At 48.8% G+C, this 10735-nt stretch overlaps 1 protein-coding gene across 1 annotated transcript; it reads left to right on the top strand.

Annotated features, from left to right (window-relative positions):
• Positions 1–4948: 4948 nt before the first annotated feature.
• LOC128899511 (inositol 1,4,5-trisphosphate receptor-interacting protein-like 1) lies at positions 4949–6268 on the top strand. The gene has a single exon (XM_054178913.1). The coding sequence runs from the start codon at positions 4949–4951 to the stop codon at positions 6266–6268; it is 1320 nt and encodes a 439-aa protein (XP_054034888.1).
• Positions 6269–10735: the final 4467 nt, after the last annotated feature.

Here is a 10735-nt window from a genome sequence, read left to right on the forward strand (position 1 = left end):
ACTCAAATGCTGCTCCATCACTCCTCTGTGACAAGCCACGTAGATGCCTTCTCCTTGCAGATACATCCAAAAGGCTGACTAGTACCAGTTCCTTGCATGCCAGCTGTATCTAGAACAAAAAAACCCCCAAACCCAACCAAACAAGAACATCACACAGAATACCCCAAACAAACAAAACAAAGTGTTGGCTGTCTGTACATTTAAACCAATCTGTTTGCCGTTACAAGACCTTCACCTTCAGGAATAGCAGATTAGTGGCACACTTTCAGACAGTTTTCACAAGCTATTTCAGGAAAGAAGTCAAAATGTCCTGATGAATCTGAGCTTCTTTCTCTCAAAGTATTGGGCTCATTGCCACGTGCAGCAGTCGTGGCTGCAGACTTGATTTCCAGCTGCCACTGTGACTATTGTCTACATACATAAGAGATGAGATGTAATGCAGTATATACAGCGGGTTCCCTGAGTAAAGACTCGGCACCAAGATGTGAGTGTCTGCCCTTTACATGGAGACTGAAAGCTTCAAAGCTCACTGCTACAGGGAAGGGCCCAAAGCATTGTAACCCACAGCCTCTCCTGAGGCTACACCAGACTCCAGCAACGGGACCACACTTCAAACAAACAAATGAAGAATTAGTGAGTTTTCTTGAAGTGGTGCTAAACCCCACCTGCAACAGCGATGTGGAGAGCAACCCTAAAACTCATGCTTCACAATTGTTAAAAGATCCTATAATAGGGTGCTCTACTCCATACTATATAAAAGCAATCTCAGCTCCTTTTAACAGATTTCTTCCTTGCTCCACATACCTCTGGCCCACATTTCTTTTCACACAGAATCATGGAATCAACCAGGTTGGAAAGGACCTCAGAGATGAGCAAGTCCAACCTATTACCCAACACCAGCTGGCAACTAAACCATGGCTCCAAGTGCCACCTCCAATCTTTCTTTGGACACCTCCTGATAGGAGCATTATCTTGTGGTTTTCATGGCATTTTTCTCGGTCAAAGGGCTACTCTCGTTACAGCAATTCTCTTGTAAACACCTTGCAGGCAGGCAGATATTTTTCCACTCAGGATTTAAAGGGGAAAAATAATAATATTAGGCAAATAACTGAAAAGTGGCCACAAAGAGGGTTTTGTTTCCCTTCTCTTAGTCAAAAGGGATTAAATTTGGAAACGATGGCATTTTGACAAGGCATTAGCCACTAAAGACTGAAAAATGAGACAGGGATTGCACCTAATGTATTGAAGTGATGGAAGAGCATATTCCACATACACAGGAGACCTCTTATGGGTCCGTGTCTTGCACCTCTCAGGACGTTAAGATTAAAGAAAGTCAGTCCCTGGTCCAACTCTAGACAAAGACATTTTTCTTAAAACTATTTCTTGAAGAACTGAAAACATTATTCAGGCATGGATTAAATGAAGCACATAAAAGGAGAACACCTGTAGTAAAAACAGGAAACATTGAAAACATACTAAAAAATGAAAGTTGTAACTTTTACTGCTGAGAGAAGAGGAATTGGCAGGTAGGATAATTCTGATCTCATGAATAGCGCTCATTAAGAAAACAGACTGTAGTATGTGCACAATACATGCATAAGGAACCCGAAATGCTAACAACGAAGATCCAAACTCCAGTCAGCCAGCTTGCGGACACGTTACAATCTCTACCACAATCAGGTGTCATGTCTGCACCAGGAATAGCATCATTACCACCCTCTCATCAGGCTTGTGAAGGCACGAAGGGTACAACCACGGCATCAAGTACAGAGCCCGTTCCCTCTGGGACGGTATCCTGTGCTAAACTGCCCCTAAATGCCATGCTGGAGGAAATGCTGAATCTCTCTCTGTGCGTCGAGGAACGGCTGTTGCACAGGGGCCGTGTCCGGAGGCTGTGCACAAGTCCAGATAGACGCTGGCTGTCTCCAATCAGCTCCCTGTGCTCAGGAAGCTTGATCAGAGCTTCTGGGAGGATCTCTTCCATGTTCTGCGTGGGCACAGAGTCGGGGCTGACTGGTTGGAAATTCCCAGGGTCCTCTTTTCTACTCTTGTTAACAACGGGCACATTTCCATTCCCTTTGAGCCTGGGCTCTTTCTAGAGGCTGTCCCTTCTCCTGTCTCGGGGAGCTCAGAGCGTGGATGCACCACAGAGGATCTGGCCTCTCTTCCGCCGGTTGAGCACTAGGGCAGAGCCCCCTAGCCCCAGCTGAGCTTAGCGGCTCACACCTGGAGCTGGCAGAGAGGCTTCGCCCTGCCCGTGCCAGCTGCCGCGCCGCCGCCCCTTGACCCGCCCCGCTGCCGGGGCTCGGTGCCGCCGGCGCTCTCTGCGCCGTTTCGAAGCGGGCGGCTGCTGCCGGCTTGGCCAGCTGCGTGTCGCCTCAGCTCCGGCCAGCAGCGAGCTCGGACTCCGGCTGCCGGTAACGGACGCCTCCCTCCGCCGCGCGGCACCTCTGGCACTGCCGTGGAGGCCGCGCCGACAGCGTTCGGCTACTGGCTCAGCTGACTGAGGCACTTCAGGAGCACCCCCCAGAGGATGCATTCCAGCCCCTAAAGAAAATCAGCTCATTATCCACTGACAGAATTCTGCACTTATGCAGCAGGAGAGGCTTTTGCAAGCAGGCTTGCGTGAGAGACTCCAGTCATCACCTGGACACTGACCGCCCTTGCCTCTTCCAAGGGTTCCATTCCTTCCTCCATGCAAAGCTGTAAATAAATGTTGTGTTTGAGCAAATGCTGCTTCTGTTTCTGGGCTTCGTTTGGTTGGGAAACTTGGGAATGGGGTGGCATTGCCTGAGGCATGGCAGCACAAAACGAAGGTGCTGCCCCTCTGCCAGGGCTCCTGCCAGCTGCAGCTGACAAGGGACTCCAGGAGAACTTTCTATCCTGGCATGTTCTTTGGGGTGCAGCAAGGTGATACAGACAGTTTCCCTAAGCAGCCAGCCTGTAGAAGACACCTGTACCCCCCCCCCCCCAGTGTGCACTAAGAGCTGCGCTGAGGCAGAGGGCAAGTTCTTCAGCCATATGGCCAGACAGGTCCCATGTGCACCTCAGCCACGAATGCTCACCTAAAGGCACGTGCCCACTGTAACAGTTGAAGAAACAGAAACAGGTTAAGAAAAAAGCAAAGTATTGTTTCCATCATATGTTAAACAAACTGGACTTCAGCAAGGCCTTTGACACCGTCCCCCACGGCAAACTTCTGGCTATGCTGTCAGCTTGGGGCTTGGACAGCAACACTCTGTGCTGGGTTAGGAACTGGCTGGAGGGCGGAGCTCTCAAGGAGCACCAACCAGTCCAAGGATCACGTCACCTGTGATGATTTTTCATAAGACTCTATGGGGGCTTCAGTCTGCCTGGCAAAGTAAATCACGGGGAACTCTGTTCTCTAAGCTGTGTTTCCACAGTGTAGGGGTCAGGGCTTTGGCTGTCTTGGGTGTCTGTGAGTCACTGAACTGAGCCAGTGGTCGTGGCATCACCACCTTGCATGGTTTGTGACATCACAATGGGTGAGCAGCTCTAACTGCGGCACTGGGCAGCAGTGCCTCAGTAGAGCTTCGGCTAACGGTAAGTGTGGGTGTAGGGAGGTGTCTCGGTGCGGAGAGGGAAAGAGACTCAGTTCTTTTGACCATTCCTGTGTTGTGAAACGAGAGGCACAAAGGAGGCCAAACTATCAACAGCTAGACTATTTATTACACAACTAAAGGGGATGGATCAGAAACAGAGAGAGAGAATATAGAGAGGGAGAGAAAGAATGGATATAGGGAGAAGAAGGAGAAAGTAGGAAAGGAATTATATTAGCAGCGGTCGGAGGGGCAGAGAGGGTTTTCGGAGTCCAAGATCTGTTGTGTTGCCCCGTGATGTTTCCAGCGTGTGGTGCCGTCTCCGTGCTTCTGTCTTGCCAGTATTACTCAAGTCTTTTTATACAGCTTTTAGTCCTTAGGTAAGTGCCCAGGTGTTGTCCCCCAGGAAATCGTCCCAGCAAATCATCCTTAGGTAAGTAGCCAGCTATGGTTCCCCAGGAAATCGTCCCAGCAAATCATCCTTAGGTAAGTAGCCAGCTATGGTTCCCCAGGAAATCGTCCCAGCAAATCATCCTTAGGTAAGTAGCCAGCTATGGTTCCCCAGGAAATCTTTCTGTGTATTCCTTTGTGTTTGGGGAGGGGTCTGGATGGATGGGGGTGTGTGTGTGTGTGTGTGTGTGTGTGTGTCCGCCTCCTCATTCTCCATTTACCTGCCCACAGACTCATCAGGAAACAGGTGGTGAGTCCATTGTATCACCATCCTCCCTTCCTGGGGTGTCTGATGGCTGGAAATGATCTTGTCCTGAAGGTGTCCATGCTGGGCCCTTGGGTCATGGTTGTAGGCCAGCTGCAGTCCAGTTACCCTTTGTTGGGCCATATCTCAATTCACAATGCAATCACAAGGTGATTTGCATGCAGGATTGGTAGACAGGATTCCTACAGGAGGGGAGGGTGGATGAGAGGTAGCTCCCTGGGGGGTAGGAGGCGTCACCCTGCACTGACACAGCAGGTGCTCACAGGAGCACCCTGAGCTGGGTGCTGCTGATGCTGGGCTGGATGTAGACCCTTGCAGCATGCCAGATGCCTGCAGCCCTTGAGGCCCTACCTGTACCCATACTTTGCTGCTCCTGTGCTTGGTCTCCACCACTAATTCCCTCCTTCCCAGCCCCACTGAATCCCTTCTCTCCCTTCTCCTGCAGGCCATGGCTGCTCCAAAGTTCCTCACTTTGCTTCTGCAAGGCCTCCTCCTGTACTCAGGGAAGGTTCTTGAGAAGCTGGATGAGGCTGCTTGGAAGCGCATGGAGGAGCAGGAGCAGGAGATGAACGAGGAGATGACTCGCCTGATGGAGGAGATGGAGAGGAGAAGCCAGCTGCGCAGGAACCTGGTGCCCATGATCATGCAGCAGAGCCCTGAGGAGCAGAGCATCATGACCTGGGGAGCTGTGCTCTTTGCTGCCATTGCTGGAGTCCTTATCCTCCTGTTTTGGCTCTGGCGGTGGCTCAGGAAAACAAGGCCTGAAGCAGACTCTGGTGGCAGCGAGAAGGAGATCTTGGACAACAACACAGACAAGAAGGACAAGGAAGAAGAGGAAGGCAGTGATAGAGAAGGTGTGGAAAATAAGCAGCAAGGAAACAGGATTACTTCGGGGTGCATTGAGTGGCCTGGGCAGATAATGATGTCCAGGAGCAGGGTAGTGAAGGAGCTGGTGGATGACCTCCTGCGATTCCTGCGAACGCGCCTCTCAAATAGGTTCGTGCCAGTGCTGCAGCCTGCCATAGGTGTGGGCAGCGCCTTCGAAGGCTGGAGTCCCTGTGAGGCAGACGACGCTGTCTACCAACTGCTTGTGCCCCTGGAGCCCCCTGCTGGGCACAGCTTCCACCGGGAGCTTGCCACGTTGGGGCGGATTCCAGCCAGGGACTACCGCATCCGTGTGGTGCTGGAATGTGCCTGCAGGGTCCGGAACATGCTGTGCTTCATCCACAGCCCCAAGCATCACGTGCGCATGAAAAATCGGCCACCATATATGCTGGACTTCCTCTGCACCGAGTTGTACCTAGATGTGGAGAAACTTGCCCTCTGGTTCCGGAGGTTGGTGAAGCAAGCCTGCGTGGCATTGCCTCGGGCTCGTCACTACAAGATGGAGGTGCTGCCATACAGCCAACGCACCTGCCAGCTGAGGCTGACAAGCGACTCTGGAAGTCCCCTCTATGTTGAGATGATCCTTGGGGTGCAGCTCGGATGTACAGACATCTTCCTCACCAGCCATAGTGCAGAGGACCCCTACGCCCTAAGCACAATATGGCAACTGAGCTACGCTGTGGCAGAGAGCATCTTCTTCAGCCATATGACCAGCCAGGTGCCACAGGGCAGTTTCCATCTCAGATGCCTGCATCTCTGCACCCGCATGCTGAAGGACACAGAATTCTCTCCCTACACCTTGAAGACAATTGTCATGCACTTCCTGAACACCAGGCCCGTGTCCAGCTGGTGCAGAAGGGACTGCTTCCGGCAGGTCGTAGGCGATATCCTAAACTGCCTGCACCGCTGTCTGGAACGGAAAGAGCTCAACCACTTCTTCTTTGGCAATAAAAACATGCCTGAGGAGATCTACTTGCCCAAACACTTTGAAGAGTCTAAGCCATACAACATACTGCAGCATCTGGTACAGAATCCGGATGCCCATGCCAGGGCACTGAGACAGTGTGAGCAGCTTCGGGAGGAGCTCCTGGAAGGGCTCCCAGACTGATGTCATGGACACCACAGCTGTGTGTCACCATCTGGACAGTGAATGTCAGCTCTTCTATGGTGTCCATGCCTTCTAGCATCTCTCCTCTGTACATAGTTGGAAATAATTGTTGTCTTTGAGATAAATAATCAGAGTGTTTGAGCAACTGCTCCATCTGTGCCTGTGCTTCATTTTGTTGGGAAATGTGGGCATAGGTCGCTGACTGCTCAGTTCCCACAGAGCTGGGCTGAGCACGTTGGCAGAAGAGCTGATGTGGAGGGCTGTGTTTTCAGTGATTCTGTAACTAAGGCTCCCTAACAGGTCTCCATGGCTGTACCATGGAATAATTGCAAGAAATTCTATCCCTCTGCAGCTTTGCAATCTGCAGCTGTGCAGGCAGGAAGTGTGAAGTGTGTCTCCTTGGCCATTCCTGGGGAGTCATAAGCAAAGCAAGGCCTTGGAACCCCTATGGCATTTCCCTTGGGCAATGCCAGTGAGCTGCAAGACCTTTGACCAGTGTGGTTCCAACTCAAGGCACACACTCATTCTGTCCATGCTGCATTTCAGAGAGCCTCTCATGTTACAATCTGAACTTCATAATACTTTGCTGCAGCCAGCACTTTCATTTAGAAGTTGGTAAGAGGGCAGCAGAGTGTGAACATCAGCGGATTCAATTGAAGTCATGCCAGGCAGCAGGCCTAGCTTGGGTCAGCTCAGGCTGACTCCCATTGCCTTGCTAATAAGATATTGGCAGGTTTGGGAAGCTCTTGTTATAAAGATCCAGGTCCTGCTGCATTTCCTAAGTACTGTCCCAAAAGGGACAAAAAGCCCCAGAAATGCTCTGAATCAGACAATGGGGCAGGAGCCAGCAGGTCTGCTTTTTCAGGAAAATGCCCATGTTGCCCAGGCTTACCTGAACATGTCCTGGAGCCCAAGAGGGCCAGGTGTGTGTGTGCCTTTGAGCACGTTTCATAGCATCATAGTAGCAGTCAGGGTTGGAAGGGACCACAAGGATCATCTAGTTCCAATCCCCATGCCATGGACAGGGACACCCCACACTAGATCAGGCTGGCCAGAGCCTCATCCAGCCTGCTCTTAAATACCTCTAGGGACGGGGCCTCAACCCCCTCCCTGGAACCAAGGGGTCCAGGATGGTTGAACCTACTTCAAATAGGAGCCCTTGAAGGCACAGGAACTAGCAGTTCCCATGTGCCAAAAGATGAAGCAGTGGGGAAGGCGACCGGCCTGGATGAGCAAGCAGCTCCTGGAGGATTTAAGGGAAAAAAGAGGCTGTATCACCTTTGGAAGGAGGGGAAGGCTTCTCATGATATGTTTAAGGATGTTGTTAGATTATGTAGGGAAAAAATTAGAGAGGCAAAGGCCCAGTTAGAACTCAAGCTGGCCACCCCTGTGAAAGATACTAAAAAAGCATTTTCACAAATATATGAATGCTAAAAAGAGGGTCAAGACGAACCTCCGCTCCTTGTTGGACCTGAAGGGGAACATTATAACTGAAGATGAGGAAAAGGCCGAGGTCCTCAATACCTTCTTTGCCTCAATTTTCAACAGTAAGGCAGGAGGAGTTCAGGACGAGTGGCCTCCTGAGCTGGGTGATGGGGTCAGGGAGCAGTGCATTGCCCCGGTAATCCATGAGGAACTAGTTTGGGACCTGCTGAGCCACTTGGACACCCACAAGTCCATGGGACCGGACGGGATCCATCCCAGGGTGCTGAGAGAGCTGGCAGATGAGCTGGCCAAGCCGCTCTCCATCATTTTCCTCCAGCCCTGGCTCTCTGGAGAGGTCCCAGATGACTGGAAACTGGCCAGTGTGGTCCCCATCCACAAGAAGGGTCGGATGGAGGAACCTGGAAACTCCAGGCCAGTCAGCCTGACCTCAGTGCCAGGGAAAGTGATGGAACAGATTATCCTGGCGGCAATAACTGCACACCTGAAGGATGGCCAAGGGCCAAGGGCTCAGGTCCAGCCAACATGGATTTAGGAAGGGCAGGTCCTGCCTCTCCAACCTGATCTCCTTCTATGATCAGGTGACCCATCTGGAGGACGTGGGAAGGCCTGTAGATGTGGTCTACCTGGACTTCAGCAAGGCCTTTGACACCGTCCCCCACAGCAAACTGCTGGCTAAGCTGTCAGCTCGTGGTTTGGACAGCAGCACTCTGTGCTGGCTTAGGAACTGGCTGGAGGGCCGAGCCCAGAGAGTGGTGGTTGCCAATTCTTTCTCTACTTGTTCTGTTGGAGGCTTTCTCTCTTTAACCTTGAGAGATTTGGAAGTCCAGCACACATAGCTCTGCCCAGGTCCTGAACAATGTCATCTCCTGCAGTGGGGGAAACCTCACAAAGACAATTGCAATGTAATGAAAAAAAGTAGTTAAGTGTATTCATATGGAAAGAACAAGTAACAAATCATCTGACTTCTTCAAAAGAGGTCTTCCTGTGTTGGATACATACAAATAGAGATCTCCCTGTGTCAAATACGTAGTAACAGAGAAGCTTTGATCAAAAATCTCTGCAGCTCAGACATTCATTGTGACATGCTGGATAATGCTTGAACAGTAAAAACAGGTTTCACATAAAGAAAAAGAATCTGCAAGGAGAGAGAGCAGGTATCTAAGACTACAAGCACTGAAGTAACTGTGAAGTATGCTTTCTGTGAAATATGGTGATTTAAAATCCATCTTCTATTTCCCCCCCCCGATTAGCTGAATTGGAGAGCTTGAGGACGAGGAGGTCCTCACAATTCAGGTAACACTTTTCAGCAGTGTTATGAAAAAAAACAACCACAAAAGCAAACACAAAGGAGCAAATAAACACAAAACCCCACCAGGACAACAAAATAGGAAGTTAACAGTGTCCAGATAAAAGAGGTATGTAGTCTAACCTGAAAATCATAATCTATGGGTAAAAAAGAAGGTATTTTTAGTCACAGTTAACATTTAAGCCAGAACGTTTAGTCCTCAGAATAATATAACAATGTTAGCAACAGCCTGTGAATGAAATCAAGCACACTTTTTAGACTTTTGCATCCATATTCAATTAGAATCAACCCTGGCACCTCATACAGGACTCCAACATATCACTTGGCCTTATTTTAGCTATGCAAGTGAGGATCACTAATTATCTCCTTGTTGCATTTGCCCTCCTTCTGTCCATGTCCATAAGGCACTTTTCCAAATAATTCGATTCTCTGACCTCTTAAGTTAAGATTTGGCAGCATTTTGTTATGTCCTGTGACCCTCTTCTACCCTTAGCCCAAAATAAAACTAGAGGTGGAGAATTTCAGCTAGCATAGTATTTATTGGAAGATATCATGTCAAAGTTCTGTCTAATGCAGACATTGGACAGCCTGACCTTTACCTGCCAGAGACTGCAGAAGCAGTTTATACCCATCTTTTACATCATTTACTCCCAGCCCAGATTCCACAATTGTTTCAGACTACATGATTTTTAACTTTCATTTTGAATTAGCAACATTAATACAGGAATAATGTTTTTTAAGTAGACCAGTGTCACTGAGTTCTTTTGACAAGCCATCAGTGGGGCTTTAACAACAAAGTAGTTAAGAAATTTAAATTCATGAAGAGATCTCGTTAAAAAAACAAAGGACATGACCTGATTCCTGAAGAGATCTCATTAAAAAAACAAAGGACATGACCTGAGATTGACAAAAGGAAGTCATCAGACCTGCTGTAATAAGAATCTGTTGATGTGATCGACAGATCCTGTCTCAAAAGATCTCATTTACGAGGAAGAGAAAAAAATAATTATTATTAGAAACAAAGCTCTTGGGATCATGATGGTTTCCTCTGTGCATGGTGGCCAATTGTCCAATAGCTGACACACCTTTCTGACTTAAAAGAGAAGTGACAAATGAACAGCTATAACCTGAGTGGAAATATCCTAGCACAAAGCCTCAGAAGAATAAATTCCTTTGCGAGTGAAGACCAACATCTAAAGCCTTAGCTCTTCTCTCTCAGTGATGCAGTTACTTTGTCTGTTAAGACTACATGCAATTATGCAGACACACACTCACCCTACAAGAGAAGTCCTATTCAAAACCAAAGGTGCTGCAGCTGCAGTCCTTCTCATACAATATAATGCTTTAGATATTTTATGCATAGTTGCAAGTTACTCATAAAAGAAATGATTGACACACGCACACACATACAAAATTGTGCCTTACACAAGGGAACAAAACAGTCAAAACTGAGCCCTTCAGAGCTTATTTGATGTGCTTATAAGCAAAAATGTTTTGCCGAGTTCTAAAGCCAACAGAAAATAATGATCCTTAAATTAAGCACTGACAAAAACGCCCTGGTTGTTATTCCATTACAAATATAAATACAGGCCCAGTCTCCCCGTCCAGCCAATAATTTCTTTCACTAGACACTCTCAATCCATGAATGGTGCTTTCCCCATCAAGTAAGGAGAGATGAAAGAAACTTGCACTTCTTGAAAGAAAAAAAATTCTCC

The sequence above is a fragment of the Dryobates pubescens genome, chromosome Z (genome assembly GCF_014839835.1).
Source record: "Dryobates pubescens isolate bDryPub1 chromosome Z, bDryPub1.pri, whole genome shotgun sequence".
NCBI lineage: Eukaryota > Metazoa > Chordata > Aves > Piciformes > Picidae > Dryobates > Dryobates pubescens.

What these genes read in the sequence shown, in the direction of transcription:
- LOC128899511 (XM_054178913.1), top strand. Translation starts at nt 4,949, where the DNA reads ATGACCTGGGGAGCTGTGCTCTTTGCTGCCATTGCTGGAGTCCTTATC.